Raw genomic sequence first — 15,537 nt, 5'->3', positions numbered from 1 at the left:
AAATGCTTACTTACGAGCCCTTATGCAACAATGCAGTTCAAGAAATAGAGTTAAGGAAATATTTACTAAATAAACTAAAGTAAAAAAAAGACAAAAAAACTAAAAGTAAATAACAATAGCGAGGCTATATACAGGGAGTACCGGTACCGAGTCAACATGCGGGGGGGTACAGGTTAGTCAAGGTGATAAGCAGTGGTTACAGGCTGCCTTTGACCCGCGCTGGGATTTCTGCTTGACATTACAACCAAGCCCCCTTCCCTTCCACCCCCCCTTTGCTCACTCCTGATGCCCTCTGCCCCTCTGAGCAGACACCACCCCCCTTCGTTCCCCTCTGGGCCTCCTTGTCAGTGCAGGTTTTGGCCGGCAGGATCTCTCCTCCCTCCCCTATTTTTACGGCCCGCATTTTACAAGTGCTCTTCAGTTTCTCTTTCTTGCCCTCTTTTCCTTGGTGTTTTAGCGGAGTGTAACAGAGGAGAAGACGCCCCCGCCCCCCCCCCCCCCCCCCCAACCGTCTGGTCAGCTCTTTCTAAGTGCTGCGCAAACTACGCAAGTTATGCCTGTGCGGAATTCAAGCCTCATGTCCAAATCCAATTAGTTAGCGCTTAGCGTTGGTGGTGGTGTTGAGGGAAGCCACACCGCAGCCAGGGGAATTCCATAGGAGGGAAGGAATATCATATGGATTGATAGCTGGCTAAATGCACCATCTTGGCTGCACCTACATTTACTGCACCCTATACATTTGTCATCGGCGATACTTTTTTTGTTATAGACTAGCTATAGTCTACATTTTTTTGGGACAATGAATTTCGTATAAGACTGTTGCGTCACCCTTCTGTGCCCTCACTTCATTCTATCCAATCGCTCACACCATATCCTTCCTTCCTCCCGAGCTCAGTGCGATCCACACAGAAGTGAGAAAGACACAATGAAAGTCAGTGGTTTAGGGGTACGCGAGCAGCCGTAGCCCACAGGCTGAGAGTGGCTTAGGCGGGTTTATCCTTAGCCCAGAAACTGTCAGTGTGCTTGGGCACAGCGCCCTTCAAATCCGCCTTAGCACAGCACAAATAGACATCCATCTCGCTCCAGCTCCCCTTTAGCTCTTCCACTTCTGAGTAAAGTCCCGATCAAGAAAAGGAGAGAGGACAGAGAGGAGTGGATTATTGAGAGGAAAAACAAACCCTCAGACCAAAACAGACATCAGACACTTTAGGGCTTATTCTAGGCCAAAGGCTATAGACCTACATTCCACCACAAACTAAGCTCGTTGCAACCCAAACACTAACTTAGAGTGAACCAATGCTAATAACAGGGTTCATACACATGTTGAGAAATGGAATTTCATGACTTCTCCGTGACTGTCAACCAAATTTCCATGACCGACAATTGTACGTAGAAAAATCAAGCGTTGTGTGGTATCAACACTGGGAGGCTGCTCTCTGATCCCATGTACCATCTCATGTCACTCAGCAAGACACTCAACCTCCCACAAAGTAGAATCCGTGTTAGGCAACTGTATAAAGCGCATGTGGTCAACCCCCAGTCGGCAGAGCTACTGGGCGTGCAGGCTTTTGATACAGCCCTGCTCAAACACAGAGCCAGTTTGTGAAGGTCGGTGGGACGTTTTTTTGGGGGGGACATGCCCGAAAACATTAACAAAGGCTAATAATAGCTAAACAATTAACTAGAGGGTACAAGATGTGTTTTGAATTGGCTACCTACCTAGTTCATCGGTTCTCTATCATATTTTTGCAGGTGACACGCACAAACACAGATACACGAGTGTCATTCTGATCCTGGCTGCCATCCAGGACCTCTATACCAGGCGGTGTCAGGGGAAGGTCCTAGAAATTGTCAAAGACGACAGCCACCCTAGTCATAGACTGTTCTCTCTGCTACCGCACGGCAAGCGGTACCGGATCGCCATCTATGCAGTCACTTTAACTCTACCTACCTGTTTATTTTACCTCGGTTACCTCGACTAACCGGGGCGCCGATTGACTCTGTACCAGTAACCCGGTCTATAGCCTAGCTATTGTTATTTTACTGCTGTCACTTATGTTTTTTTAAGTACTTATTTTGCTTAAAACTGGGATTGTAAGTCAGCATTTCACTGTAAGGTTGTTGTAAAATGTTGTTGTAAAATGTCATTTGATTTGTACATTTTTATTTGATTGATAAAATATTTACATGATCAGAAGTGATCGAATGAAAAAAAACGTGAGCTGGCGCACAACCAGAGAAAATTATTTCATGTAGAAGTGCTGACTAATGGCGAATACACTATAAACTATTCAAATAGACTTTTGGGATTTTTTTTTCATTTTCCCAAACTTTTCCAAGCCTGACATTTCATGACCGTACGAACCCTGTAATAGAAAAAATATGGACTAAATAAAAATGAGGAATTACACCTACACAAGTCTTCCAAATGTTGTGTTACAAATGTAGGTATACTTTTGCATGTAGACTACAACCAAAACTCGACTCAAACAACAGAGAAACACTTGTTAAAGAATGTCACAAATAACATGTTGCAATATTTCATTTCAAGTGGAGGACCCTGTAGTTCCATTTGAACACTGTCTAGACCACACAGCTGAGGACTAACAGAACCATGAGCCAACCAGCCCAACCAAGCCCCAGACCAAACACTCCCTAACTGCCTTCACTAAACAGACACAGAACAATTCCCAATCTCCACACCATATCCAGTACCAGGAAACACTTTCTAATCTACCAGGCACCACAACAACAGGGCTGGTCAGGCCATTGAATCATTAAGTTGTGCAACAGCGTCTGCTAGTAAGTCGACTCAACACTAGTTCTAAGGAACCGCCTGTTCAGCGGGAGTTTAAATGTGAGTTTGTGGTAATTCGTTTTGTTTTTCTCTTTTTAAAAGAGGCGGCACGTTCAACGAAGCAGGCGTGGTTGCGGAGCATACTGGCACAGGGCCTGGCCTCTGGGTTGGAAGAAAAACCTGCCCTCTGGTCCCCTCTCTCTCGGTCTCAGTGCGGGTGAGGTGTATGAAGTGAGTGCGAGTGTCTTGTCAGCCTTCCCTGATTACGGAGGAGCTAGGCTAATGGTTAGCCTGCAGGTACGGGAGTGCGACTGTGCTCTGTTGAGAGTTGTGTGGTAAATAGTGTTGCATCGTAGTAAAGATGGGATTATACCCCAACAAGAAGCCATGGACTACAGGCAACAGCCGCACTGGTTTATGCTGAAATGTGTGTAGGTGCCAAAAAAATCATATGAGCACAAGAGGGAAGTGAACGAGACGGAAATCAATCCCATTTCCCAAATGCATTTTATACGAGAACATTTCATAGTCCTCGAAAGTGCAGCGTATGGGCGTTCAGCATTCCGCTTCTAACACATGCGACACAAGAAGATTGTGCGCTCGGCTCTTTAGACAACAGTATCGCCTTTGTTTTGGACACTGTCCGTGGAAGTTGGAGTAGCCACTTCTGAAATCGGGTCCTCGCTCTACACATTTCCCTTCTCAACGGGCTATTACTCATGGTAAGACAGGAGGCCCCGAAAACACAGAGCTGCAACAGTAGAGTAGGCCCTCGCTTAAAAACCACAGCCCATACCAGCTGGCAGTCCCTAAAGAAAGCGCCGCTCCCCCATCTAAGACGCATGGCAAAGACGTGTGGGGGGGGGGGGGGGGGGGGGGGAGTAGGGCTACACGCCGGGCTTTATTTACACACTGTGGCCAAGAGGAGAGTGCAGCCGCAACCACTTTTGTCGTCTCCACCGAGTGTCTGCTGCCAGACCATTTATCCCTCACATCCCTTCAACGCAGAGCCAGCCTACTACTACTGGTCGGCCAAACCACAGGAACACCGAGCAGACACTGCCAGCCATGTTGGGCTGTTGGCAGGGCCAAGAGAGGCCGCCCGCCTGCCCGCGAGATCTGCATTTGACAGCGGTCTCGCCACGCTGTCTGGAGCACAAACTGCAACCCCCGAAAAGCCCCAGTAGGCCGGAACATTCTTTTACGACCCCTTCCTTTTCTTCTTACTTCCTCCCACTGTGTCCAGCGCTCTCTTGCTTCCTCTCTTAAAGTCTCACTCTTTCACTTACCACACTTCATTTTCTCTCTCCCCTCTCCTATATATTTCCCTCTTATGCAGCCTTTTCTCCACTTCCTCCATCCCGGGTGATCGTTCCCTGCCGGCGCGGAGCAACTCTGTCCATGGGAAACAATTAAAACGCCACATGGTCTTCCTTAGTAAGGACTTCCATTCTGAGGCGCTACAAAAGAGGGCCGTGATGGCCGTCGGGCTCCCAGTAGCTCCACACACACACTCCATGCCAAACACACACCACACCAGAGAGCCATTAGACCAGAGGCAGCAGGGGAAGGAAATTCAAGGTGGCAGTTATTTTTTCTTTGGATGCCAGGACTTAAGGATGAGTGACATGCCACCAAACCGGACGAGGCTGTATTTGTCATCATGCTCACTAATACATCGTAAATGTTAAATATAAAATGCACTCATAACAAACTAGATATTTTAATCGAGGTGTCTGGTCCTCCAATATGTTGAAGACATGGACATAAAGGCAGACCGTCCAGCAATTGAGACGATGGATTGAAAAGTGTAATCCTGGAACAAACTAATTTCCTTTGGCCAACAGAGTGGATAACAACAGTGTAATAATGAGTATTGAAGTCCTAACCTGGTGCCTGTCTGTTTCTGCTCCCAACTCCCAATGGAATTGTCATGACACAAGTTTACCTTGCCAATGGTGTACACAAAAGCACAAACAGACCTGTGACCGGGCTATCAAAGTCGAGGTCTGTGGTTATAATCCAGGCTCCATCTCATTCCCAGCTCCAGTCTCCTCCCCTGCCTGCAAGACTCTCCTCCGGGCCGCAGCAGCAGTCAACATGATGGAGGACATTTCAAACAACCTGTGATTGATGTGCCCCGAGTTCCGTTGTGCGGGATGGTGCCTCTCGCTGCCCTGATGAGGTGTGGGGACTTTGCCAGCAGCGAGGCAGGGTGCTCGAGTTGAGTACCCGCCTTTCACTAGGCGTTGCTCACACACTCCTACAAGGATTCTTTCAAGCCAGTGAAAGTGTCGGCGCTCGCTCAGACATCAAGGCTATCCAAGCACTATTGTCAGTCACTACCTCAATGAGAACACGGTGATTAAACAGACAGACTTGGTGGCTTATTTCCTGTCCTATTCAATGCTACGGCTAAGAATATCACCCAATACAACAATCATAGTTAAGGCTTGCTTTTATATCACTACCGAAATAGATGTTTTAAATAAAGACACTGAGGGGGTCAGGCGACCCAACGACTTCCATTCTACGCCAAAGTGACCTACACTGACGTGAGAACGACTTGGGGAGGGGAGACAAAAGCTCAAAATAACCGTGCTTTCTGACTTGAGTGCTCTGGGGGATTATCCCAAGGAGGGCTGAACTAAATGGCACTTCACTGTCGGGACTGAATGGCTGTCTACCTCTTTGTGAGTTGCGATTGCCACAAGTTTGTTTTGGCATGAAATGGGTCGGCGGCAGGGTGCCCCGGGAAACATTCATGACTCAAATGGTGGCTTCTCTTTCTTTCAAAAAGTCTGGAAAAAGCAGGGGTTATAGTTCAACGTAGTACGGTGGTGCTGCTGCATACTTGTTGAGTGTTGCTGTGCGCACAAAACAACAGTCACCCTCAGCCTTCACACAGAGCGAGAGACGGCGAGAGAGAGAGCGAGCGAGCGGCAAGGCAGCTTTGCACTGGGCTTGTTTCCACATCAAAGTTTGTCTGGATTTCTGAGCTGTTTTTAAAGTTGTACTATACAGAAATTGCTCCACGGTTTCCTGGTACCTATAACTAATAGTTACTCATTTCAGTTTATTTGACAAAATAAGATTGTACAATTATTCTCTACACTATCTAAACTGCTGTGAAATTCAATTTCCATGACCAACAATATTGTTGTTTAAGCTGGTGTACAAAACCAAAATAAAAGTCACAAAAATTAAGAATGGGAAGAAATAGCGCACATAGAACCGATCAAGCTCGTGATAGATCTATAACCTGAATTTGGTCAGGTCGCCCAAAAAGTCACATATTGCCACTATAAGACTGGGAGGCTGCTATCCCTGGGTCTTGTTCAGAAGGACACACATATAGCAGGGCTGGGAAACATATCAAATTCATTTGATTAATTCTAATTCATGTTTTTGTGCGTTGTTCCAAATGCCTATATTGCAAGAATCTATTTGATTTTTTCTTCATTTTTTCATTCTTATGAGTGTTTATGTCTGCTTGCTCTCGTGTCTTTTTGGCCTCGTCTCCTTCGCTCCTTCTGTGCTGTGTGCAATGGCTTGTAGACTGTGCACCTTCCACTTTACACACGCCAAGTCCCTCGCCCTGCCACTCACAACAACCTGTCTGTCTGACAACCTTCCTGTCTGACAAGCGGATTCAACTCACTATTTGCATTTGAGGTTTGGTCCACCGGAATCGTCGCTCACATGGACACCGAAACACATTGAAACATCATTTTATAGTAATAGGGGAGAAGTTACCTTTTCTAAAGATGGCCGTTTTAAGTCTCAACTACTCAAGTTGTGCGCAGAGCAGCCACTACTAAAACGAGAGTATCAATGAACATTGCTTCTGGAAAACATATGCTCAGTTTGTCACGTGGCATTGCGGTATCACATACCCCCAGCAGCATTTTTCACCAAACACTTATACTAGCTGTCTAGTATGTGTTTTATAAATGTGCAATAAGCATAAAAAGTCATTATATAAAGGATTTGGCTACTTGTTCTCATTCTCATAACAGCTACCTTGTTAGCAAGCAAATAGATCCAAGTTGATACACTTGCCTGCTATAAGAAGTTGGTCATTATTAGTGGTTCTGGTAATAAAACAGTTATTTTTTTAAAGGGGGTTTTGTCTTTTTTTTTAAGACTTGAAAGCCAGATCAGCGATTATTGCAAAGAGCATATTAAACTATTTTGATAAAATAATTTAATTTAATTCCTAGTGGTTCCTATGGTTAATTTCACAAGGCCTGAATTCATTAGATTATTGCTGACTGTCTGAAACGCAGTGTATTGCACAACAAAGCTGATTTGGGGAGGGAGGGTTTAGAATCGAGATCTATATCATGAATCGCCCATAAGTTTGAAAATAATAGAGATATGATTTTTAGGCCATATCGCCCAGCCCTAACGTATAGCAGAACGTGTTGCAATGAAAATCAGTCCTCTAGTTGTTGGAAAAGTTCAGGTAGGCAAGATCTTCCCTGTTCCATTCAGTTCCAAAATGTTGTCTCTACTGAACAGAACCCTGGTTTGTGACTCAACGCAACACCCTGTTGGGATCTCAGCAGTGTTGTTCTCTCATCAGGACATTGCTATGGGAGACCTTCAAAGAGCGGCTCTGACTGTCTGACCGACTCAGCTGAAACTGAGAAAGCTGTGGTCAACATAAATTCTGCATGACAACAACAAGCAACTATCAACATCAAAATAGACCTGAAAGTGTAGGGATGAGCATGCTATAGAAACTATCTCAGAGTTTAAATCAAAAATACCCAAGTGTTGTCATTGAACAAGCTCTTTCCCAGATTGTAGAATATATATATACACACTTCACTGTGGGTGCCACCATATTATCTTTGGGCGTAGGGCTAAATCCTTTACATGTGGCCCTCCTCGTCTTCCTGACCTCTTTGCCCCCTTCCGAGGGGCATAAATACTTTGGTCAATTGTACTCATCTCCATGAGAAAGGGGAGCTGAGCCAGTGAACGAATGATCCCTCCAACAGGCTTACACAAGCTTAGCAATGTTGACATGTCCGAACAATCACTGAGACCAAGTTTCCAGGCAGACTATGACCATCAAAACGTCACACTTGCACTTTGAGCACATAGCAGGGATTTGTCAAGAATGGACCCCAAGGTTAGGGGTTACATGGGCGATTCAGTCAAGCACGACTCATTCCACATTTACCATTGGTAGCCTAACCATTGTTTTGATTGACAATCGATCTAATTGAATGTTAGGTTGGAAAAGTAGTGCATCAAGGGTAAAACATTATCAACCGTTTCTAACTGAACAAAATGATGTGTGACACCAACGTGTGATATGTGACCTCTAAGCATTGAAGCATGACTAAGGTCAACATCGTGTCATCATCACACTTCTTGTGAATTTGGAGCAGACATGTTCTAAATATAAACCTAGTTCCTCCTCACAAATCACAGACATTCACTTGTTGGCTACGATAAAAAATAAAAAGACTAATGAGTCAGCAAGTTACCAATACATTACCTTACTATCCTACCCAGTGTGTGGTCTTTGGACATTAAACATTAAATGCCACTGAAGGCTGTCAAAAAAAATCTGGAAGCAAAGAAGCATTGTATATCTATTCGGTCATACTGATCATTAATTAAAGATGTACTTGTTCTTTGGCAATGTTACATGATAGTTAGGTCTAAATTTTTCTCCCATGTGAGAAAGTAGGCCGAGGCTATATATAGCATGTTGTTGTATATATAAACACTAGTATGGCAACACAGACATGGCCACATATTAACGAGTCACAAGGCCTCTCAAGCATGGCATTGTTTTAGTTTTTGCAAGCAGTTTGAAACAACGTAATACGGCGGTGAGAATGGATTGCCACAATGTTATTACGATGTTGCATGTTTTAACGAAGATAACCAGTTGTAGGGCAATATAATGTGACGAGTTGGCCAAGAATACAAGTTCAAATAAATACATTTAACTGACGATGCACTGTCGACAAAAGTTAGTTTGGCCTAGATTCAATAACTTGAGACAGACCATGAAGCCTAAGGAAGACCCGAAACAGTAAAACAACGAGGGATCGTGCTTTGCTCATATCGCCCAACAATCAACAGCACACTTCATGGCATGCGCGTAATATCTACGGATGACATTATATGTGCGCCTTGGTACATGCGTGTTACTTTCGACAATCAATTACTGGTTAGTCGAGAACAAGTAAAGTGGAAATCAACATACAGTGGTTTGATCCATTCCAGTGTTGATTTCTGATGGACGAACTGAAGGGACGGTGTCCCGCAGGTACGAGGCTCTTATCGGGGATTAGACATCCTCGGTTCTGGTGGTAGTAATCCATGGTTAAAAACGGGTTCGGACTAGGGGTGAATCCCACCACATCCTCACTGTCGTACATCATGCAAAACTAACTACAGCCCGAAATAGAAAGATAATGTCCTTTGATCTCCTCCCGTTAGAATAAAGACGACAAGAGAGGGTTTCAAAAACACCGAGCGCAACGAAGGATGTCATCACATATCGCGGGGATAGAACACATTGGAAGGTTTCCTCCCAAACAGAGTTGTGACAATATTACAACTTCTTGTTCTCCAATTTGTCAGATGAAGTGACGCAACCGACCTATATTATGGCTTAATTCAGAGGGCACAAGCAGAAGCAAACAAACTGTTGTGATTAGGAAAAATTGCCAGACAAAAAAAACGTTAAAACAATTATTCCGTCCAGTGTTTTTGAATGGTGTTTCCAAAACTGTTGACCAACTCGGGCGACACAGGGATTAAAGTGGACCACGCTATCCCGCCCGTCGATCTGCCTTTTCACTCCAATGCAAGCATGTGTAGAATGCAAGTCATATAGAAAAGTCGCCTATGAGAATGTATTGTCCGGCACGCTCCCAGCGTCAGTGAAGTGTCCACACAATCTCGTATTTAGATATACAGTATGTCGCCGAATCAAGTGGAAATAGGTATTTTAATTCCAACTCGCTCCTATAAAACACCAGAACGGATCATATGTCCAGGATCACGTCTTCGATAGACGACGGTCAGCGTTATAATATTTAATCTCGAACACAATAGGTTAAAGATTTGCCGAAAAAATCTCGAAAATCTTTTAAGCATCCTGTTGTTTTCGGGCTCCCCACGTTACATAAGGATACTTGAGGGCCGGCGTCCATGTCTTGTGAAGAGACCTCTGCACACAGTTCATTCAGTTTCCAAATCCTGCCCTGCAATTTTTAGACGAGTATCAGCAGCTGCGCATTAGCTCCACCTATCCAGCCTCCCTTCTCCTTCCTAAACCCTCAGCTGGGTATCTAAAACCGGAAGCATCGTGTTTAGGGGAAAGGAGAGCGGAAGAGGCGAAGCCCGTAAAACGGCTCAGGCGTTTTTTACACCATGCCCAAACCGGACGCATGCGGCATCGTGCACAAATTGATTTTGTTCCCCCACACCACATCAAAACAAACTCTGAACCAATTATACTAAATTGGGGACAGGTCGAAAAGCATTAAATCATTCACGGTAATTTGGAAAGCTGCAGTTGCTAGCTAATTTATCCTATTTAGATAGCTAGTTTGCTGTTGCTAGCTAATTTGTTCTGGGATATACACATTGGGATGTTATTTTACCTGAAATACACAAGGTCCTCTACTCCAACAATTAATCCACACATAAAACGCTCAACCGAATTATTTCTAGTTATCTCTCCTCCTTCCAGGCTTTTTCGTTTTTGGACTTTATAAGGCGATTGGCAACTAATATCATAAGGTGTATTACCAACACTGACCTCTTTATCTTTCAATCACCCACGTGGGTATAACCAATGAGATGGCACGTGGGCAAATGTTTCTAAAAGCCAATGAGGAGATGGGAGAGGCAGGACTTGCAGCGTGTTCTGTACCACAAATAGAAGCAACTTCTATTTTAGCGCCTGGCAACACAGACTCTTGTTGGCACGCCCGAGCAGTGTGGGTGCAATGATTGAATAACATGTATGTGTACATTTATTTTGCGACGCGGGCGATGTGGTCAGCATGTTATGCCTGCTACCTTAGTTTATCCTTCCGTCTATCTCCCTCTCAGCTCTTCCTCATGGGCTCTGGCCAAATGTAACCTTCTCATAGAGGCAGGCTTTTGATGTACTATCAGAGGTAGAGTATCTACTCTGCATGAGATTTGAAGTGGAACATGATAATTACAACATTACAGACCTAATTAATCTATGACTAGTGGAACTTGACAGCAACTGGGCTGTCGTTTTGTTACAATGACTGAAGTTGGCCAATGGCCCTTTCAAAGTTTTTCCATAACCAAAAATATAAACACAACATGTAAAGTGTTGGTCCCATGTTTCATGAGCTGAAATAAAAGATCCCAGAAATTATCCATACTGTCACGCCCTTACCATAGAGAGCACTTGTTTCTCTATGGTGTAGTAGGTCAGGGTGTGACTAGGGGGTATTCTAGTTTATAATTTCTATGTTGATGTTTTGTATGATTCCAGTTAGAGGCAGCTGGTAATCGTTGTCTCTAATTGGGGATCATATTTAAGTAGCTATTTTTCCCACCTGTGTTTGTGGGACATTATTTTGTGTTTGTGCACCACGTAGTCACATTTCGTTGTTCGTTTATTGTTTTTGCTTTATTGAAATAAATATGTGGAACTCAACATCCGCTGCGCCTTGGTCCCGTTCTTACACCAACCGTGACACATACACTCAAATGTATTTCTCTCCAATTTTGTGCACACATTTGTTTACAGCCCTGTTAGAGAACATTTCTCATTTTCCAAGATAATCCATTCACCTGACAGGCATGGCATATCAAGAAGCTGATTAAACATCGTGATCATTACACAGGTGCACTGAAAATAAAAGGCCACTAAAATGTAAAGTTTTGTCACACACCACAGATGCCTCAAGTTTTCAGGGAGTGTGCAATTGGCATGCTGGCTGCAGGAATATCCGCCAGAAAATGTTAATTTCTCTACCATAAGCCACCTCCAACGTCATTTTAGAGAATTTGACAGTACGTCCAATTGGCCTCACAACCGCAGACCACGTGTATGGCGTCGTGTGGAAGAGTTGTTTGCTGATGTCAATGTTGTGAACAGAATACCCCATGGTGGAGGTGGAGTTAAGGTATGGACAGGCATAAGCTATGGACAACGAATACAATTGCACAGAGATACGTTGAGGAGATCCTAAGTCCCATTGTTGTGCCATTCATCCGCCGCCATCACCTCATATTTCAGCATGGTAATGCATGGCCCCATGTCGCAAGGATCTGTATACAATTCATGGAAGCTGAAAATGTCCCAGTTCTTCCATGGCCAGCATACTCACCAGAAATGTCACCCATTGAGCATGTTAGAGATGCTCTGGACTGACGTGTACGACAGCGTGTTCCACTTCCCGTCAAAATCCAGAAACTTCGCACAGCCATTGAAGAGGAGTGGGTCAACATTCCACAAGCCACAATCAACTCTATGCGAAGGAGATGTGTCACGCTGCATGAGGCAAGTGGTGGTCACACCAGATACTGTCTGGTTGTCTGATCCACGCCCCTACTATTTTTTTAAGGCATCTGTGGCCAAAATATCAATATATATATGCCCAGTCATGTGAAATCCATAGATTAGGGCCAAATCTATTTATTTCAATTGATTGATATCCTTATATGAACTGTAAATCATTGAAATTGTTGCATGTTGCGTTTCTATTTTTATTCAGTTTTGTTTGAAGCTAGTGTAAAAAACTGAAAGAAAAAGACGCAAAAACAAAACTTAGAACAGGAAGCATAGAAATCGCACACAGAGAACAGATCTACCGCGTCTTAGACTTGCTTCAATGAGAATTACAGAGCTATAACTTACATTTCTACGTGAATTTGGTCAGGTTAACCAAAAATGTACATATTGCAGCTTTAATAAAGTTGTATTCTATTCAAAGACAAAAAAAGGCTTGAACAGTTTAAAAAAATGAGTGAAAAATCGGTAGGGTTAAGCCTGAATGCAGAATAATGTAATTACTGAAAACAAGTGTGGCGGCTGTTGTTCTGAGACAAAACAAGACGCTTGTCAATATTGTTCCACCTTTCCATCCATCCCTGTCCATGTACCGTAAATACGCCCATTGACTGCCCACCAAACACACACACACACACACACACACACACACACACACACACCCCTTTCACAGTGCAGATGAACTCTCTGTAAACCCAACAAACCAGGCAAACGCCTCACCTCGTGCTGGCCCACCACATGCTCACCTTCTCACTTTGCTGCCCCCCCCCCCCCCCCCCCCCCTCCCCCCACCTTCCTTGGCTTCACTTCCCTGGGCAGAGGTTGCACACACACTTGCCAGGGGGTAGAGCAGTGTGCACATAACAAGGCAATGAAGAGTCAAGTCGTGGCGCCACTGTGCATCAGTCAACGAGCTAAACCAAGGTTGCTTTCAGTGAGTGAAAGATGGCCCCATCCGTGAGTAGAACAACGTATCAACCTCTTCTTTCATGCCTTGGCTGATCCCATTTTTTTTCCTTGACGTGAAAGTGCTCTGGTATTGATTTTCGTCTGTTTAAAATATTAGCTGCTCGGGATAAAAGACCACACATCAAATAAATACACATTCGTTAATCGATAGGAGGCATTAAATCCATTGAGAGTGGCGGCAGGGGTACTAGCTACAGACACGGGCCCTATATAGGATATTAGAATTTTCTGATAGGTATGTAAGCGAGCGAGCAGCGCCTGGCAAGCTGCGTAATGAAAATTGACTTCATTGTAAATGTACAATACAAAGCAATTTGCTATTACTTACGCTTACATCATTGCCTTTGGCTTTAGCCCAGTTTGCCTATTACCATTTCACAACATATTTTCGTTTGAGGTCAGTTGATGATTAAGTATAGAAACACGTTTTCCACAACAAGCAATTCAGGGAAGTGGAACAACAGCCTTTGTTTCTGAGGCAGTGCTAAGTGCACTCATATATTGTAGGCCTTCCCTTCTTGACCCAAACAATCACATGTTCACACAATCTGTCTGACCTTTGACTGATTCAAATCATTATTTGTCACATGCACCGAATACAACTGGTGTAGACTTTACTGTGAAATGCTTGCTTTACTGTGAAATGGAGCTATATAAAGGTAGTACCAGTACCAGATCAATGTGAAGCGGTACAAGTTGTTTGAGGTAGATATGTACATGAAGGCAGGGTAAAGTGACTAGGCATCAGGATATATAAGACTAAAATAAAGAACAGCGTAGCCACAGCAAAGGATGAGTGTAAAAGTGTGTGTGTGTGTGTGTGTGTGTGTGTGTGTGTGTGTGTGTAATGTACACTACCGGTCAAAACTTTTAGAACACCTACTCTTACAAGGGTTTTTATTTTTTTACTATTTTCTAAATTGTAGAATAATAGTGAAGACATCAAAACTATGAAATAACACATATAGAATCATGTAGTAACCAAAAAAGTGCTGAACAACTCTTCAAATGGCCACCCTTTGCCTTGATGACAGCTTTGCACACTTTTGGCAATCTCTCAACCAGCTTCACCTGGAATGCACCTGGAATGCCCACCTATGCTGAGCACTTGTTGGCTGCTTTTTCTTCACTCTGTTTTACACTTTTTTGTTGACTACATGATTCCATGTGTTTTTTCATAGTTTTGATGTTTTCACTATTATTCTACAATGTAGAAAATAGTAAAATAAAGAAAAACCCTTGAATGAGTAGGTGATTTAAAAAACTTTTGACTGGTAGTGTATATGATTGTTTGTATTGTGTTGGTATGCGTTATCTGTGTGTGTGTTTTCTGCAGTGTGCGTAGTGTGTAGTGTGTGTGAGTGAGTGAGTGTGTGTATATAGTGTGTATATTTATACAGTTGAAATCGGAAGTTTACATACACTTAGGATGGAGTCATTAAAACTTGTTTTTTACCACTCCACAAATTTATTGTTAACAAACTATACTTTGTGCATGACAAGTCATTTTTCAACAATTGTTAACAGGCAGATTATTTCACTTATAATTGTATCACAATTCCAGTGGGTCAGACGTTTGCATACACTAAGTTGACTGTGCCTTTAAACAACTTGGGAAATTCCAGAAAATTATGTCATGGCTTTAGAAGCTTCTGATAGGCTAATTGACATCATTTGAGTCAATTGGAGGTGTACCTGTTGATGTATTTCAAGGCCTAGCTTCAAACTCAGTGCCTCTTTGCTTGACATCATGGGAAAAGGAAAATAAATCAGACATGACCTCAGAAAAAAATTGGAGACCTCCACAAGTCTGGTTCATCCTTGGGAGCAATTTCCAAATGCCAGAAGGTACCACGTTCAGATGAGATGAACGTATTTTGGTGCGACAAGTGCAAATCAATCCCAGAACAACAGCAAAATACCTTGTGAAGATGCTGGAGGAAACAAGTACAAAAGTATCTATATCCACAATTAAACAAGTCCTATATCAACATAACCTGTAAGGCCACCGAGCAAGGAAGAAGCCACTTCTCCAAAACCGCCATAAAAAAGCCAGACTACGGTTTGCAACTGCACATGGGGACAAAGATCGTACTTTTGGGAGAAATGTCCTCTGGTCTGAGGAAACAAAAATAGAACTGTTCAGCCATAATGACCATCATTATGTTTGGAGGAAAAAGGGGGAGCCGCGTCACGGGGGTGGCAGCATCATGTTGAGGGGGTGCTTTGC

At 43.6% G+C, this 15,537-nt stretch overlaps 1 protein-coding gene across 2 annotated transcripts in view; it reads right to left on the bottom strand.

Moving 5' to 3' along the window:
• rarab (retinoic acid receptor, alpha b) overlaps positions 1-15,537 on the bottom strand; it is a 183,071-nt gene that overhangs the window by 41,671 nt on the left and 125,863 nt on the right. Inside the window, exon 1 of one of the 2 annotated variants that reach the window (XM_021624640.2) lies at positions 9,033-10,105. The exons of the other annotated variant lie outside the window; for it this stretch is intronic. Coding sequence (XP_021480315.1) covers positions 9,033-9,210 — 178 coding nt within the window. The 5' untranslated portion in view covers positions 9,211-10,105. Of the gene's footprint in view, positions 1-9,032; positions 10,106-15,537 lie in introns of those variants that run through there. 2 annotated transcript variants of the gene reach the window in all.

The sequence above is a fragment of the Oncorhynchus mykiss genome, chromosome 12 (assembly GCF_013265735.2).
Source record: "Oncorhynchus mykiss isolate Arlee chromosome 12, USDA_OmykA_1.1, whole genome shotgun sequence".
Lineage (NCBI taxonomy): Eukaryota > Metazoa > Chordata > Actinopteri > Salmoniformes > Salmonidae > Oncorhynchus > Oncorhynchus mykiss.
The sequence above is the reverse complement of the archived record's forward strand: the minus strand, read 5'-3'. Positions and strand labels throughout refer to the sequence as shown.